At 39.0% G+C, this 18,967-nt stretch overlaps 1 protein-coding gene across 4 annotated transcripts in view; it reads left to right on the top strand.

The window, feature by feature from the left end:
* The window catches only part of LOC108615844 (integrin alpha-PS3-like), a 45,393-nt gene that overhangs the window by 24,237 nt on the left and 2,189 nt on the right, over positions 1-18,967 (top strand). The window contains exons 1-6 of one of the 4 annotated variants that reach the window (XM_089470069.1): positions 6,853-7,036; positions 7,771-8,154; positions 16,256-17,246; positions 17,345-17,453; positions 18,144-18,728; positions 18,794-18,923. In XM_089470069.1, the coding sequence (XP_089326195.1) occupies positions 7,946-8,154; positions 16,256-17,246; positions 17,345-17,453; positions 18,144-18,728; positions 18,794-18,923 (2,024 nt within the window). In that variant the 5' untranslated portion in view covers positions 6,853-7,036; positions 7,771-7,945. Of the gene's footprint in view, positions 1-6,852; positions 8,155-13,920; positions 14,352-16,255; positions 17,247-17,344; positions 17,454-18,143; positions 18,729-18,793; positions 18,924-18,967 lie in introns of those variants that run through there. The other 3 variants (XM_018010653.2, XM_018010654.2, XM_089470070.1) reach the window with 3 other exon arrangements.

Raw genomic sequence — 18,967 nt, 5'->3', positions numbered from 1 at the left:
GGCATACACACAATTTGTACAATTTAATTTATAACGAAATCTGTCAAACACAAAACAGTGCTGTGAAATGTTAAATTAATCAGAGCTCAACAGTGCAAAATGTCTTTAAAGGGTTTATGATTTTGTAAGGGATTTCAAAGTAAAAGAAAATTAATTGTTTTCTCATTTGATTTAAGTGCTGTATAGATATAATCATAAAGATATCATCATACATAGTATCTGGATATAACGAGTTTTCTTTGTAAATAATTTTGAATTGTTTTTATAGTAATATAATTTTACTATATATTATATTTTGTATGTATTTATTTATCATTTTTTGATTTCAAATGCAACGACTGTGAATTCAAAATTTATAAATTAATTACCACTGCGCATAAAAGTATGCACTGAATATTTTTATTGTAAACCAGCAGCTGACACACTGCTTGCTTCTGCAGTATTTTATTCAAGCAGTTGAACTTTCGTACTCACCTACTCGTGACAACTGCTTGTATAACACTCCTTATGCATTATGCACTGTATAACAACTGGCTGTGCTTAGCTGAGTAGCAAACCTGTAGTGTGTCTACGATAAATCTTGCCTAACATGAATAAAAATGTAATTGCAAACATAAAGGTGGTTAGAATTGTAGCTATAAAAAGATTGAATATTATATTTATGATAAACTAGCAGTTAAAATAAACATTAAAGAAGACACACTTCAGCTTGTAATAGCCATATATATTTATATATGCACGCATAAAAGTGAGCATAGCTGCAAGACAGCCATTAAAAGCGCGTGCTTAATATTCTAGAAGCACTTTATATATTAATAAAAACTGATAATAATTTATGAAGATAAGCTGTATGTATGTATGTATATATTAAATATATATAAGTTTCGTATGTATAACTTTTATTAAACCAAAAACTCCAAACGCATTGCAGCTGCAGCTCTGAACGCTTCACTCGTTTTCCTGATTTGAATTTTAATTGAAAATAAAATGAAAAAAAAAAAGAAGAGTTTTTATGTGATGTGTAAAGAGCATTTAACAGATAGTTTGATTATTTTATGACGACAACGTGCCAAACGCATTGGACGAGTGACAAAGAGGCAATCAAACATTTACACACAGCAACGACAGTTCGAAATAATGTGACAAGCAGCGAGTGAAGTTCGATTATATAGATCTAGTTTGAGCTGATAAAAATAGATGTGAGAGATGGTGTGCTTGAGTATAGGTTCCGGCTTCGATAGTAGATCTTGAATAAAGAGTAGAAAGAGAGTGAAGTTTGATTATATAGATCTAGATATAGGAGATAGTTTCGAACAGAATATGTTTCGGATAGAGAGAGAGTGAAGTTTGATTATATAGATCTAGATATATATAGGAGATAGTTTCGAACAGAATATGTTTCGGATGATAGATCTGGCTTTTTGAATTGTTAGAGCCAAACAGCATCGCATTCTCTTTATAGATCTTATTGTTTCCATTGATAAAGGAAATTTAAGACTCTCAGTTAAATATCATAGTTCTCAAGTAGCGACCATGACTCAAATATTAAATGTTTTGCATAGTCTTCACCTGCTCTATGCATCATTTGCGTTCAATTGCGAAGTCTTAAATTTCAGCGCTTAATCATGTGGGCTGCATTTGTAATAGAAATATATATGTATATATGTATGTGTGAATATATGTATGTATATATATGACAGCGAAAGTGTTTGGTTTTTTCTCAATGATCTCTTCGATTACTTCGCTCGAAAGGTGACATTAAGTAGGCGTCTCTTGCCTTGGGCGATATTTCATAGAGCGTCCACACCACACACCTGCAACTGCTACACTTTCCGTTTCAATTAGTCCAACAATAACAATAAAATTTATTATTATTTGCGTTTTTTTGTTTTGTTACCTGCTGCAGCGGCGCCTCGCCGTCGTTAAGGGGGTTGGCCATTTGGCTTTTATGGCTAGGGCTAGGGTTAGCGACTGTCTGACATTGATTGGCAGACCATTCAGTCTTTTTGTTTTGTTTTTTTTTTTTCTCACAAAAATTGCTGCAATTTATTTATGGAATGCAAAGCACACGAAAGTAAATAATTTGACGAGCTAATTCATTGAAAGCAAACCAGAGTAGAGCAAAATCCAAGCGAATGCAAAGCAAGGAAATGTGAATCATTCAAAGGGAGAGAGAGAGAGAGAGAAAGAGAAATATATTGAGAGAGTAGTACAACTTAAATCTAATATTTTATTGCTTTAAAATTTAATATTTAATGAATAACAGAATATATCTGAAAAATTTGTGATATTACAGACATAGGTCAGATTTATAATATAATGCATATATAGATATTGAATATATGGAAACATCTATATACAAAATCTAAGCTGAGCTTTTCTGTTCGGAATGTGATTCAAAGATATTACTAATGAAACATACTAATTACTATTAAATGGCTCCTAAGCCGTGTAGTTATTTCAACTATCTCAGCCTTAGGCATATTTACAACTATTAGCCATATTACAACGACTGTAAAACTAAATTTACTAATGCAAACAGCAGTTGTTGTGCTAACGGAACTTGAATATTAAAAATTGTAATTTGAAGCGGGTTTTTTTAAAAACAAACTTTGGGGCGATAAAAAAAAAGTTGCGACAAATCAATGAATGTGTCTGACGTCAGAGGGCAGCACACCTGCATTGATTTCACTTAAAAAAAGCAGACAGCACTTCCTTTTGTCAGCTGGAACCACCCCCCGCCAGCGCCCGCAGTCCAACAAGTCGCGCTGACCAAATAAGGCGTCTTTCCACAATATTTACACAGCTGCAACAAAAGGCGAAGGCAACGCAACAGCTGAGCAGCGAGCGAGCGAGAGAGAGAGAGAGAGAGAGTGAGTGAGAGAGAGAGAGGTGGAAGGGAGTTGGAAGCATTGAGTAGTTATTTAGTTGTTTGTAGATACGAGTGCGGCAATGGGCAGTTGTAGTATATATATACATATATATATATATATAGATATAATATACAAGAATAAATAGTATACTATATACTTATATATATATATACATGCCTTGCGCATGTTGAAAATTGATAAATGCATTTGCTATACAGGCGCATCGCATTCGTTAAGCTGTGTGGCAAAGTGCATGAAACTTCCGTCAAGTATAGCGACAGATAATTATGAGACAGAGTGCGAACTAAATCCATTGGGAGCACGATAAAAAGACGATGTGGCACAGCAACAGCAACAACTGCAACTGCAACAGCCATACCATCAATCCAAATGAATTGGAGTTCAGCCCAACTCAAGGGCAGCAAACGAAGCGAAACGAAGCGCTGAAACTGAACTGCGATCCCCATTTGAAAGTGAAACTAATCAGAAATGAGAGATATGTAAAGGGGTATGATCAGCTCCGCATAGAGTATGCATTCGAGTCTGCTTGTATATAGAAAATATGTATGTATAGCAATTATGTATCCAAAATATTGTACTTGCATATAGTTGTAATCGATAAGTCGATTGAAACCTTTCCTAGAACTAGTATAGTTATACGAGCTATGGGTATATAAGCTAGAGACATCATCGTCTATATATATTCTTATTTAAAAATGCTTTATTCTCATGCGTATATTTTTATATTCATGAAATATCTAGAACTAGTGCACAAAGCCTGAGATATTTCGGTATAGATTGATTCGATACTTAGACTATTTTCACATGCATGAAACCTGATTCATGGATTCCGGCAGAATATCGTTTATCATTACAATTTTTCTGTATATATTTATATTTACTTTATATGATTTATTCAGGTATTCTTTATATATATATATGTATATATAATTATAGGTAGGATACGGCATATAAGTGTTTAACATTGTCCTCTTTAGGCATATAGTGTATATTATATTCTAGTACTAGTATTCAACGCAACAGCTCAAGAATTCCAGGGCATCTCCAGGTCTATCATCAACTAGGCTCTTTCTCATTGCTCGCCGCCACAAGCATGTGCAGTCATTTCAAGTGCAACACCAACAGCAACATAAGGAACGGCAGCAACATTGAAGGGAGGCGGCGCACACAAACAAGAGCAGACGCGTGCGAGGGCGACTGTTGGGTCATGAACTTCAATTATGTGCCGCATAAAAACTATGCTACATATAAATTTATGTACGTGTATGTGTCTGTGGCTGCCCCCAGTAGCAGGTGCTGCTCGTTGCCCCTGCAGCAGCAACACGAGCAGCAACTGCAATGTTTTGCTGCCATAATTGCTGTCAAATCTGCTAGCGAGCGCTTAATTATGCTCTGCACTAACTTGTGCCTGGGCGTGTGCCTGTGCTTATGCTTGAGCTTGCGGTGGGCGTGGCCGTAGACAATCGACACTTTGTGCGTGCAGCTATAACATTACCATCCATTGCCACGCTGCGGCCAAGTTGCATTTACCGCTATCAATGTTTACATTGAAAACTTTTAAATTGCTGCTTAAAGTTTGAAATGGAAAATTCTTAAATGCATATGTATATAAATATGTATGTGTATGCATATATAGGGGTTGGCTGTGGGCGAATGCTCAGCCACGAGATACCCTGTAGTAAGATATGGTATACCTGAGAAGTTTTAAATGGAAGGTATAAAAATTAAATTTAAGAGTTTTCGACTATGATATACCCTGTAGTTAAAGACTCATGTCCTTCTATCTATAAAGCCATTTCAATTTTTGTATATATACATACATATATGGACATATAAGTCTATACAGGGATAGGATAGGCCCTCAGCACCCATCTACCCCATGCTGGTAGCTCTGCCTCTCATTACAGGGCATATCCTCCTATTTGCACCGCATATTGCTCTTGTTTGATATCTGCTGCTCCCTTCTCCCCCTGCCCCTCTTCCTCACCCTTCACAGAGAAGGAAAATAAACACACATGTTTACGACTTACAACTCTAGTATTACGTATTTATATGGTTTTTAAAAGGAATCTTATTTATGCATAAAACGTGTGCCCCGAATGGGCAACTCGGCTGAACTAATTCCAAATTGATATTTCGTAGCACATATTGACGAGCTGTGAATTGACATTTATGTGAAACTTATCAGCGCCCTAAACTCCGTTATTTTCTTTTGCTTTTTATTGCTCCACAATTGCGGCTGATAAACGCTGGGACTAATTCAATTACATAGACAAGTGCAGTTAATGCAAGAGTCAGGCTTATCAGCTGCCTCTTGGTGGCTAGACTTGACTTGCTCTCTCTCTCTCTCCCTCCCACATGGGTATCCATATGGGTTTCCCTCCCTCTCTAAGTGCTTTCTAATTGAGCTCTGCCCTGGCAACTTATATAATTTGTATCAATTCCATGCCAGGGGCACCAAATTGAGCTGTCCCCTTGTCCGGCTGTACGCGAACCTACACCAACAAGAAATTGCTGCCAGACTATATCATATCGCCGTACAGCAGCTGATAAGCACGTTTATTGTGTTTAAACAATGCCTGCTGCTTTATTACTTATGTTTTTCCTTCTCTCTTTCTCCCTCTCTCTCTCTCTCTCTCTCTCTCTCTGTTTACCCACAAGTTCAATGACTGCAGTCAGGGCGGGCTCAACAATTTCGGCAAAAACATAGCTAATCCATATACTATAAGTGCACTCATGCACTATACACACACACACACACATATGTCTTTACAGATATATCTGCTATATAAATCGCCATCCTTTGTTTTGCTCGTTTTATGGCCGACATGTGCTACTCATTTGCATGTCCAAGCTGATCTGCGGGCATTCTGCATGCTTAATAACCATGTTCATTTTTAATTATAAGCAAATATGTATTTTATGCGCATTTTATTAAATAAAAGCTGACAAATCGCCGGGCCCACTTCAGCCTCTGCCTCAGCTCTCCATATGGCAGTGAGTTCTTACTCATTAAAGGAAACAAGTACGTCCAATCACATGGACAGGCGCTGGCTCTGGCCTGGCTCCATGGCGACAGTAAAGAATGCAAACGGTCTGCGTTCAATCTACACTTAGTGAAGGGGAGAGGGAGAGCGGTAGAGAGGCAGAGAGAGCGATACGAGATGCACACCCTGTGTGCTTGCAACTTAGTGTCTAGCAACTGCTGGTGGTTGTGAATTGAAAGAGAATAGTGTGACAGGCGACAAAAATTAAGTAAACCATAAGGCAAATGCACATGATGTGTGTAGAAGTAACTATAACTTCTATGAATCGGAGCATGTGAAGTTGGGGTACAGTTAGAAAACTAGTATTCAAAATGGAAATGAAAATAATATGCTTGAGAGTTAAGCCTGCATCTTCGCTTCGTAGTGTCTTGTTCACTTAGACAACTCATCTATAGCTGTACAGAGCTTGAATGTAGATTCATGCAAAATATAAATGCGGGTAGTCTGACAATGTGAAGAGATGAGAAACAATATATTCAGTGATTTATTTAGGCTAGTATAGATTTGTTTGTTGAGTTTAATAAACATATTGCCTCGCATATCCATGTGTAACATATATTTGTATAGCTTCTTGCAGAGGTTTATATTTGTAGCTCATTTCTCTTGAGCTTATGTTATACATCCGTAAAGAGTCAACAATTTCTTTCGCTTAATGTTAAACAGCTATCGTCTATATGTGATTTATTTGATTTTCATATTATGAATGTTAAAATTTTTACAAACTCAAACTTTACTCGACAATTGCAAGCAGTTCTTTATCTAGTAGCATATTGCTAGCGACAAACTTGTCGCCTGCACTTGTACAAGCAGAGACAGTTACCCACACATACACGCACACAAACACATGTATGTGTGTGTACACGCATGCAATCGAAATCAAAGCAGAGCACAGAGCACAAAACTGAGAAAAGAGAATTCATTCCATTTTAAGCGGTCGGCGAGTGAAGTCAATTTGTAATACGGGGACTCTGAGTACGAGCCGGTGACGTTAAACGAATCGGAGGCACGCATGATCGCTAGATAGTCGGAGCAGAGCAGAGCATAGCAGAGCGTAGTTGAGGCTGCGACAAAGGCGTTTGCAACATACGCGACTTGGTTTGCTTATTTTCCTTATTTTTATATAAGTGCAATTAAAGCGAAATTGTTGTAAAGCGTGTCTCGTACTCGTACTTTAATTCAAGTTTTATTCAAGTTTCGCAAAAGCTAAAAAATGTGCACAAAATTCGCGTAAAAATGCGTGTGAAACCAACAATTACATTGAGTTAATCATAGTCACAACAAAGATACAAATAAAAAAAAAAAATAATAATAATAAATAAATACATATATAAAATTAAAAAAAAAAATAAAATAGTGAAATAAAAAAGTGTATAAGAAATATACAAATTAAAAATTAAAAAAAAAAAAAGAAAAAAAAATTAATGCAGAGAAATATAAGTTTATAAAAACAGTTAAAAATTTGTAATTTTAAAGAAAAAAAATTATATTTATAAAATAAATAAAAATAAAAGGAAATATATAATAACTTAAATGAAAAAACATACATATATAAAAAATATATAAATTTGAAGCTTAAATTAATAAATATTTAATCTTTAAGTAACAGAATATATAGTGCATTAATTTAAAGAAATAAGGAATAAATAAAAATTAAAGAATTAAATGAAAATTAACAATCAAATATATTCATATAAAGCGAAATAAAATTCATAATAAATCGCGCAAAAACGCACGTTTTGATTGTGATTTATGAGCTTAACAAAGCTGAATGTGAATATATATGTATATATATGTATATATTTATATATATATTCATGTATTTTATATAGTATACGTTGCTTTATCTGTCTGTTAATAAAAGCCAATTGAAGGCAAGTGAAATTACGCATGCGCAAATTGAATTTGATGTCTTTCAATGCAAATTGAATTTTAACTGCCCCAAAACTACAACAACAACAACAACAACAACAATCAACTGAAACAGCAGCAACAATAACAACAAAGATGTGCCGCCTGCTGCTTAGGCATCTGCAGCCACTGCTGCTGCTGCTGCAGCTTGTCTTGCTGCTGCCACGCCCACACAGTTATGCGAACGCCTTTAACTATGCGCCACGCGCAAATGTTGTTATACGCGCGCCGCAGCACCTGAAATTCCAATTGCCACAAACGCGTAGCAGCTATTTTGGCTACACACTGGTGATACGCCCCACAAGGTGAGTGTCAGAAGAGAAAGACAAAGACGTCGACGGAGAGGGGGAAGCAGGGAGTGCCTGTGTGAAGCCCTGCGTTTGTGTGTTGTGCAACAAATGTCATATCTCGCCTGCAGAATGCAATGACTTCTGGTGTTGTACCGCCCTCTACGCCCTAGCTCACCACTGGCCACGCCCACTGTGCCCACCTCGATTGCATTTGAGCTCTTGCTGCTGTTGCTTGGCAACACCTTTGTCAATATTTCGCAGCTGCGGCTCGATTTTATGACAAATGCTTGAAATTATTTTTCAGCGCTTGTCCAAAATTGAGCAATCAAAGAAGCAACTTCAGCTCGGGGCAGACAGCTAACGAATCTACATAAGTAAATAAGTTCGAGTGTGGTGTGGTACTGCTAGATACTCTATAAGTGAGTAGACTTATTTAAGGGGCATAGTCATCCGTTATTCCTCTAATCTAAGTAAATCTACTTTTGAAAAGCTCTAGCTCTAGCTCTAGCTGATAATCCACGGTATGCTTTGATCCGAGAAGTTCTGAAATATTTCTATAAAGTATTTATAAAGTGAAACTTGATATATATTTAAGTATTCGATTGATCTTATCTTTCAAGTTTGTTGGCTTCAAATCTACACTAAAGGATTACATTGACTCGTAACGGATGTTTATCATTAGGCGAATTCACATATAAAAGGCAAGCCAGCCAATCGAACCGATACTTTGTAATACATTAAGGTATCCTAGATACGGTTATAGGGTGTTTATATTTATGGCCTGATAGCGCAACAATCTATCAGAGAGCCGGGTAGATATATTGACAAATAAATGGATGAACGGACAGCCCGATAAACAGGAAGTGTCTAGATAACAGTATCAGCTCTTATTTTTATGTGAGTTTTGCACAGACCTAAAGCCACGTTAAAAAATAAAATAAAATATAGAAAGCTTGCAAAACAAATAAAAACCCAGCGGCGTTTGTTGAGAAAATCGAGAGAAGAATGTAGAGAGAAGCTATAAAAGAGATATAAATATAGGGTATATAGAGTCGCATAATATATGTATACCGGAAGATAAACGCCTCGTGCTTGTTATGCACTAGCACAGCTTCATAGCCTATACTACCCTTATTTCACGGTCTTTACAGGGTATTATGTGCAGCATACTTCACACTCAGTAAACTTATTAGCTTCAATTAGCGCTTGTGTGTCTCTTTCTTGAACTGTTTTAGGCGTTTTTGGCATTTAGCACCATCGACTACCTTTATGTGGCACATAATTAAATGTTTGTTATTTGCCAGCGCCAAATAATGGCGATAGTTTCTGACAGACAAACGGACAGGCAGTCTGACAGTCTGACAGACAGCGCAACAAAACTCGTTCTCAGCCGTAAATTTTTCGACTTGGCAGCTGCATAAATAAAACCCAAAAACCGCCAAGAAACAAAATAGTTAAAAATAAATAACAAAAAAAAAAAAAAAATGCGCCACTTGAACAAAAGTGAAGTAAAACTAGAAAAACACTCAGCAAAACAGCATTCTCTTAAAATAACAAACTTCAACTACAATTGCCATCAATTCCAATTGCCACAGATCGCTGCTTCAAACTGGGATCCCAGATCTCGTATCTCGTATCTCGTATCTCTCGCAGCAATTGACAAACTCTCACTTCTGTGTTGCCGCGACCCACATACGTTATGAATACATGCATATGTACCTACCTCCATATATGTATTGTGCATATACTTCGTTGTACATAGACCTGATGGCTTGTACTTATGCTTAGAATACTGCTCCAAGCAATGACATCACAGCAACAGCAGCAACTAAAGCCGCAAATCAAATCAAATCAACCAAAAAGTTAAAAATAAAAATAAAAAAATCAGAGGCAGAAAAAATCAACAGTTAAATGTGGCAAGTCGTTAAGGAAATACTCTAGCTGAGTCATATAATATTGAATGATTAAGACAGTTGTATATAGACTGTGTGTTAAACTATAAAGACTGTATTGCCTATAAGTATTTTCTCTTTTTAGAAACAAAAAGTAAAATGAAAACTTTGGTTAGCTGTGCTACAGTATTCCTAGTACATATGCATAATAATATACCCGTATAGTACAGCAATATATCATTTATATATAATATTAAATTTACTTGAACCTTAATAAATGATTTTTATTCATAAAAAATCTGTTTACAATTGATGTGAAATACATGAATATGTAAATATTGCACACCATATAGCTTATATAACTAACGCAAAGCCTCATATTGTTGTCAGATAAGAATGAATGCAATGCGGCACATTTGAGTACACATTATCAAGTCGTGCTTTGTGGGAATGATTCATTGACGAAATAAATCATTTCAAGTAGTCGTGAAAGTTTTCGGATAGACGCTTTGATGGTATGGATTCCATATGCAATTGTTGTATATTGCACATGATATAATAGCAAACAAAAAGGTTCCGACTATGGATAAAGCTGAGCAATAAACTTTGGCATTGGATCATTGTCAGGGACCATTGTCTTACTCCTGATCGATGTTATTGTTATTAAAATTATTATCATTATCTGGTCAGTAACATTCTAAGTTAAAGGAAAGCTTCTGAGATCTATCACATATGAAGATCTTTTACTGCACTCTCGCAAGCTGATTCACGCACTTCATATGCCCCTCTCGCAGTGGAGGGCATAAGAAAAAGTCGCCAAATTTGGGCCACAGATTCAGATGACAAAGCATCAAATTTCGTACGGTTTTTATTTTTTGCATTTTTATTTTTCGGTTTATTTCGCGCGCGTTTTTTATAGTAATAATTTTTCTTTCTCGTATGTTTATGTATGTTTGTCTTGTTTTTTTTTTTTTTTTTTTTGGACAATTGACAATGTTGTTTTTGTGCGCCTGTGTGTGTGTGTATGCGTGCGACTATGGGTAGTACGTGTTTATAACGAGTTTCGCATTTGAGTGTTGAGCGTATGCTAGTTGCTTTCTGGTGCTCTTCTGTTTTTAGTTGGATGGACACTTGTATAGCTAATTGGGATACTTCCTCTGCCGGTTACTGCCCACTTTTTATGACTCGCACTTTAAAACATCCCAATGCAATGGGCAACAAATTTTATTTTTCTCTAGTTACTGTAGTTTTTGTTGTTATTAGCCCCACCATTAGCTGAGAGTGCGCCTAATTATTTACGGAAATTACGCGTAAAATCACGACAACGTGTAATTTATTTCACATCAATTGAAGTTGCTGCAAACAGAAAGCCAACAGCCAAAAAAAGATTAGAACTATTTAAATTTAATGGGAACGAGAATACCCTATATGTAAACAGCTATTTGGAAGGGTCTAAAGTTCATTGAACTTAGGTAGTAACAAATGTTTAAAAGAGGAACTACAAATAAACAAAAAAATAGATATAAATAATATAATATACATATATAAATAAAATGATAAATAAAATCATCAAATTTATATGTATAGTGAGCCGATATGCATAGTCTTTGTGCTATATTTTTCTGTCAAGTAATCGCCAAGCAACTTTCTAGAAAGACCAATTCTCGATAACGATAAATTTGCCTATATTCCATGCATTTGTACCTTAGTTACTTATCGCTAGCATTGCCCTATTATTTCCCCATTGGAGTACTCTACCCTGGTTATAGAAGTGTAATCAACTCAAATAATTATGCAGATTAGAAGAAGCAATTATTAATTGTACTTGATTTTACTCTGGGGGCAAGTGAGCCCCATTTGGCGATTCGGTTTTCTTCATTTTCTGCAACAGATATGATTCATTTCCTATGAACGAATATCAAATGTGTAAAGTGACGAAGGCAAGCGAATTGCGCAACAAACAGAACATGGATACAAAATGCGGCGACAATTGCCGGCAGTGGCGTCTGCCTGCAACACCAGCAGCAACAATAACAACAGAAGCAACAACAACAACCACAGCTGCATATTACAATGCACAAAGTGCTGTCTGCTTGTAGCGGCGCCATTTTCATACGTCACGCGCGCCCCCGCGTCGCCAAAGAAAGAAAGAGAGAGAGAGAGAGATTGTGACAGGAGGCGAGGGAAAGAGATGTATGGATAGAGACTCTTCAACCCGCTGGAGTTAGCACCGCACAAAAAAATATTTTTAGCTGCTTTTCTCTTGGTCATTAAACCCGATTCAAACAACAACAGCAAATGCAGCAGCGGCTGCTTTTGTTCTTAAACAGTTTTTGACCGCAAGTTGTTGCTGCTGCTGCTGGCATTGTTGCTGTTGTTGTTGTTGTTGTTGTTGATGGAGATGCCAGCAATCACAGCGCGAAAGAAAGAAGATTTGTGTGGTCCACGATGTGGCTTAATCTTATTGTCCGTTAACATGCGCACGTACATCATTTCCAACAAAGCACCAGACGGCGACAAATACATACACACATGTACACAAAGGCACACACACACACACACGCATGTATAGCGGTGTTTGCACCCACTGGCGCCCTCTGCCAACTGCTTTGCTGCACTTCCAATAGGGCATACCATATAATATTCAAGATTTCATACACTCAGCAACACTTCAATAGAAACGAAAACAATATTTTTGCAATTCCTTTTGCTGCAGTTCCAACTGGAAATGCTTAAAAGACGAACACCCAGCAGCATTTAAATATATACAGTAGTCGAGTTCGTTGTCGACAGATCAGTGACGGATTTACACAAACAAATATTCTATATGCTAATATTTTACTCACTCGCAAATGTCAGCCTCAGCGCTCCTATATAAATGACTTGGAGTGTCTGTGGTTTGGATGCCTTCGTGTCTGTATGTTTATGTGCATAACTGTGTGACACATTACATGTGCTTTTGCGAGTGACTCATAATCTTTATTTCTCTTACTTTTTTGGGAAATACTCAAAAGTTTGTGTTGGGCGTAAAGACGGTCAGTTACAACTGTGAGTACTCTCACACACACACGCACACATACACAAAAAGGCACGCTCACGCAGTCGTACTCATTCATAGCTTTGTGCTTTTGTTTTGTTTGCCATGCTTGTCGCTTAAGTATCAACAAATATTTGTTGATTGTTTTTGCATATGTATGTAAAAGTCTTAACAGGTAGCTTACATACATATGCTGCTTAGTTGACAATTTAATGACCTTTGCACACACAAACATACATAAACCAAATCGAGTGTATTACATGGATGCACTGCTATAATATGATTCATCAGCCCCAACTCCATCTCAAGCTAGACTGACTAAGCACAAATCTGAGTTGTATTCTCTTTTATGATCCTATACGCATGCATATAATAATCTGCTTATCAGTGGCTATAAATAAAATTGAAGCTCTCTTAAAGTCGTTGTTAACTTTAAAGCTGGGCTATTCATAAAGCTTGATTAACCGGTTATTGTTAAAGTTTTCTCAATCTGTTTTGTTATCAGCTACGCAAAGCTATGCCATTTGCACGCACATACATAAGCATATGCATGTCCCTATGTGTTGTTGTTCCTGTGCTGTTGCTTCCAATGCACTTGGAAAAAACTTTTAATGCGGGAAGGCCATCCATACTTTGACTCTAGCCTTAAATGGAAGTATGAGAAAAGATAGTGAAAACACTTCCACTCTCATCGTCACGCTCAAAGCACGAGGCGCACAACGGTAAAGTGAGTAAGCCGGTCACGTTGTGAGTGCAAGAGCGGGCGAGCGTACGTATGAGTGAGAGCAAGTGAGAGCGGCTTCCAGCACAGAGCGCACGCTCAAAAAGCTACCTGCGACTGCGACTGCGACTGCGAACAGCTTTTCAGTTGGATTTAGACATTTGTTCGGGACAGTTGCGATCGGAGCAGCAATAGTTGCTATTCTGTGTGCATCGTCGGGCATTGTGCGTTGTGCCTTGTGCGTGTGTGTGAGTGTGTTTGTTGCTGGGTGGCAGTTGTGATAATATATTATCAGCCGTAGCATAAACCCGTTTAACATTTAAAGTTTCACATTTATTGATTGCATCAATTGCAACGCTTTTCGTTTGAAAGCCATGGCTTGGCAAGGTCGAGAGGTGGTGCTGGGGCTGTTGCTGGCCGCCGCCTGTTTCGCTGGCAGCGCTTGCGCCTACAACTTGTCGCCGCGCCCCAATAGGGAGATCAGAGATCCACAATTCGCCACGGCGATGCCGAAAGTGCGTGCGTCATATTTCGGTTTCAGCCTCAACCTGAGACCGCACGGGTAAGTGTTGTGTACCGTTTTCAAGATTCCAAAATTCGATTCAAAAACTCAAAGCTCTAGGCACGTCTTCTCACTCGCTCACTCGCACTCGCGCCCGTTAGAGCAAACAGGTTGGAGTTTGCCATGGATGATGAATCATCGGAATCGAAATTGATTCGGAGTGCGAGCGAGACGCCGAAGTGAGAGAAGTGATGAAGTGGGATGCTGTTCAGGGGGCGATCATAAAAGAAAAAAGTGAATGAACAAAATAAAGCACAACTTAATAAGTTGTACAAACGATGAAGTCATTTTTTATGCAGCTATCAATTGACAAGCGGAAAGGCCAGATAGTGTTCGCGAGTGGAGGGGGGGGGGGGGGAGGGGGTGGCCTGCGTAGGTGAGATTACGCTACACTTGGGGCAAAGTAGAGCGCTTCTTACGCAGAAATCTCTGCAGAGAAATATAAAATAAACCTGAATATAAATTGGTTGCACTGAACACCCTTAACAGCTTGTATATATCTACAAATATATATACATATATAGCTAGTATTAAATACACTTATTCACACATTTGTAGAAAAATTTAGAACAACATGTTAGGCATATTGTTTTCAGTGTATTTTCGTTGGGTTGATATCAAACACGAAAAGCTGAAGTTATGCAAATATTGAAGCATTCGGGCAGTGCACGTACGTTACTTCCCTTCCAAGCAGATATAGCTTGAGACACTTTTGTGTCTATGGGCATTACGTACACCTATGTATGTATGCATCATCGTATTCTATATAGTATAATGTTTCGAATGAGACATATTCAATTTGTGGCAATTGAATCTATTGTTTCTTTCACATTTTCTAGCTAAAAAAGTTTAGTCAATGCCGATCATTTGTTGTACTGCTGTTTATCAGCTTTTGCTTTTAGTCGAGTTTCTTTGATAAGATTAGGTAAAGGTGGCATATGCTATAAATGCACGTACATATATGTTTGTATAACTATATATAAATATTTTCATATGTAGATATGTATACATATATCTATCGTTATGGCATGCCAAGTCGAGCCAGATCAATTGCTTAAGCTGAATAAATGAACATACAATATTATTAAATGTAAAAGTTGGTTTAAGAAATTTAAAATTTATAACGTAGTTGATTAAAAATATAAAAGAATGTCAATATGTCTGAGTTTAAAAATCAAAATAAGTGAATATTTGGAATAAATATCAATTATTTTATTTAAAGAAATATTGTTAACTGAAATTCACAATTAACAATGATTTCAATCGTAATGAATAATTCCCTATTGTTGTTTATATTAATGTTTTATTATTTCCCTTGACTTCTTTGTTAGCTTCAAGCAGTTTCCATTGCTCTCACTCTCTCTCTCTCTCTCTCTCTCTCTCTCTCTCTCTCTCTCTCTTCCCCTCTCTATCAGGCTTTTTGCTATTTTTCTCGATTCGCCCTTCTTTTCGCTGCTCAGTCATAAATAGATCGATTCAAAAAGCTTGTCGATGCTTCAGATAATAAAGTATTTCCAAATAGAGTTTGCCTTGTGCGCAATTTTTGTTCTGAAATATTTCTTGTCGATAGTAGCCCCCGCAGCCTTAAGCACCGTTCCCCTAAAAACCCTATGTCCACTAACACACCCAATTTTATATTGCAAACGGAAAATAAGCTTTAGCGCTTGCTGCTGCCGCCCATGTTTATCAATATATATATATCTGAGCTATGCTGGCTGATAATGTCTTTATCTGATTGGTCACCGTCGCTGAGAACAGACTGAAAACTCATAGCCGCAATTTAGCTGGAAGCGAATGCGACTAATATCAATGAGCAATTGGCTAAAGTCAATTTTTATGATTGAAGGTTCATTGTCAACAGATTTGTAACTCTCTCGCTCTCTCTGTCTCTTTCTCGCTTGCAGTATTTTTGTGGGCGCACCGCAGGCTCAGTCGACGCTGGAGGCGCAGCGCAAGGTCAATGAGACGGGCGCCATATACAAGTGTTCGCTGCTGAACGGCACCTGCAGTCCATATGTGTTCGATGGCAACGGCAATCGGAACATCGAGAATACGGAATACACATGGGACTCGGAGCGCCGGGACTTTCAGTGGCTGGGCGGCTCCATGGACGGCGGCACTCGGGACGGGGACAAGCTGCTGGTGTGCGCGCCGAAATTCATAGCGCCCTCGTCGAAGGATTATCATATGCATGGCATATGCTACTGGGTGGCCGATACGCTCGCCGATCAGCCGCAGAATGTGACGAGGATCTCGCCGTTGCGCCTGAAGACGGAGCAGGTGAAGGAGGACAACGATCATCGATATTACTTCTATATCCTGGCGGAGGAGGGACTCAGTGCCCATGTGTCGGACGACGGCGAGCAGTTCCTGATCGGTGCCCCGGGCATCTTTACGTGGCGCGGCTCAGTCATCCGCTATCGCAAGGTCACCCAGGTGGACGATCCGTCAGCGAGTCGTCGTGACACGAGTAGTCAGAAGCGACGCAAGACACGCGACAGTGGCGACTACATCGACTATGCCCCGGAGGTGTACTACAAGACGGACATACCAAACCCAAAGAACTGGGGCCAGTCGGATGACTCATACTTCGGCTACTCAGTGGGCTCCGGCCACTTCGATAGCACCAAGCTGAAGCGCCTGCTCTACGTGGCCACGGCGCCGCAGGCCAACGAGCAGTCGGGCGAGGCGTATATCTTCGATATACACGGCTCGAATATCGAATTGTTTCACATCTTTCGCGGCGAGCAGTTCGGGGAGTACTTTGGCTATGCGGTGCTCGCCGAGGATCTCAACGGAGACAACCTAACGGATGTGGTCATCTCTGGCCCACAGCACGCGGTCGAAGACTCGCACGATAATGGTGCAATCTACGTGTTCGTGAACAAGGGACGGGTGAGTAATTCCGCAAATGCAGCTTTTGTTTCCTGATGACTAATCGCTGTGTATACATACATATGTGCATATGTACACCATACATGGATGTATTCCAGTTCAATTTCGAGATGAAGCAACTGCTCTGCCCGCCGCCTGTGACGGCCAAGGCACGTTTTGGCACCACGCTCACCCGACTGGGCGACATTAATCACGATGGCTATAACGGTAAGTGGGACATGGGTTAAACGAATACCTTGTGCACGCCTTGCTTCCCTCCCATGGCTCGGCTACTGTCTTTCCCCTCTCCTTGAAGGCGAATACAACAGAGAAATATTTTCGAAATATTTGCAATCTTTGAACAACAGTTCTTCAACTGGAACATGGCCTTGTTTTTGTTTGCTTAGCGTTGTTTTGCCCGAGCTACTATGCCATCCCATAGATAACTGTTATACATACAGTACTCAGCAAACGATCAGAAGCAGTTATAAGTGGCTAGATGTATTGTAACTAAACTGATATTCTATACATATACATATTATTCAGTTAGTATAATGTATTAATTTATACATTTTGTATATATTGTGTATAGTCGCAAGAGTTATTTCATGAGTTTAATCATCTGTCAATCAACCTCTTAAGTCAGCTTGCATTTATATGTAGTTTCGTTGTAATATGATTAATAATTAAGGGCAAGTGGAATTCCTTGGTAGAAACTTGTTTTATTTTTTCAAGATCAGATCAGACAGATTACTTCTAAAATTGAGTTCTATGTAAAAGCTGTTATATTATTATTATTATATTCACAGTCGACATATAGATAGATATATGGATCCACCTTAAATTCCTTCAATTTATCTATAATCTGTTTTTCCCCTACTTCGTAACTCTCTTTTTAATACCCCATTTCTGTTTCAGACATTGCTGTCGGTGCTCCATTTGCAGGCAATGGATCCGTCTTTATATACCTGGGCAGCGAGTCGGGCCTGCGGGATAAGCCCAGTCAGCGCCTGGACTCGCCCCAGCAGCAGCCCTCCAAGTATGGCCAGCACATGTTCGGGCATGGGCTTTCACGGGGCTCGGATATCGATGGGAATGGCTTCAACGACTTTGCTGTGGGTGCGCCGAACGCTGAGGCCGTCTTCCTCTATCGCGCCTATCCCGTGGTCAAGATCTTGGCCTCCGTGCGCTCACAGAATCGAGAGATAAAACCAGATCAGAACCGTGTCCAAATCACGGCCTGCTATGGACTCTCGACTACAGCGAAGGGCAGCTCTGCCCAGCAGCAGGAAATCGCCATGAAACTTGTGATTGATGCGCAGCTGAAGCGTGCCACCTTTACGCAGTCGCAGTCCAGTGAGCTGAGCTTCAATGCCACGGCGGGCACCACGCAACAGTGTCGGGTCTTCGACTGCGAGGTGCGCTACAGCGAAAAGGACATATTCCAGCCCATTGAGCTGGAGATGCACTATGAGCTGACGCAGAAGGTGCCAGACTCGGAGGGTAAGTTGACAGATTAAAGCGTGTCATCAGTGGCCTAACACTCACTTCTTGGTCTTCCCTTTCAGTATTCTGTGACACCTGTGTGGCTGTGGATCCAGATGATCCAAAGGTCTACTCGGAGAAAATCATCTTCAGCACGGGCTGTGCCACAGACGTTTGCATAGCCGATCTAAAGCTGACTGCCAAGGACTTCAGGTAAGCCAGAGCAACGCTTGTAGAACAGTTTGTATAACAGCTTT

This window comes from Drosophila arizonae, chromosome 5 (genome assembly GCF_054131065.1).
Source record: "Drosophila arizonae isolate 15081-1271.41 chromosome 5, UAZ_ARI_1.0, whole genome shotgun sequence".
NCBI lineage: Eukaryota > Metazoa > Arthropoda > Insecta > Diptera > Drosophilidae > Drosophila > Drosophila arizonae.
Note: the sequence above shows the minus strand (reverse complement) of the source record. Positions and strands in the feature narration are given on the sequence as shown.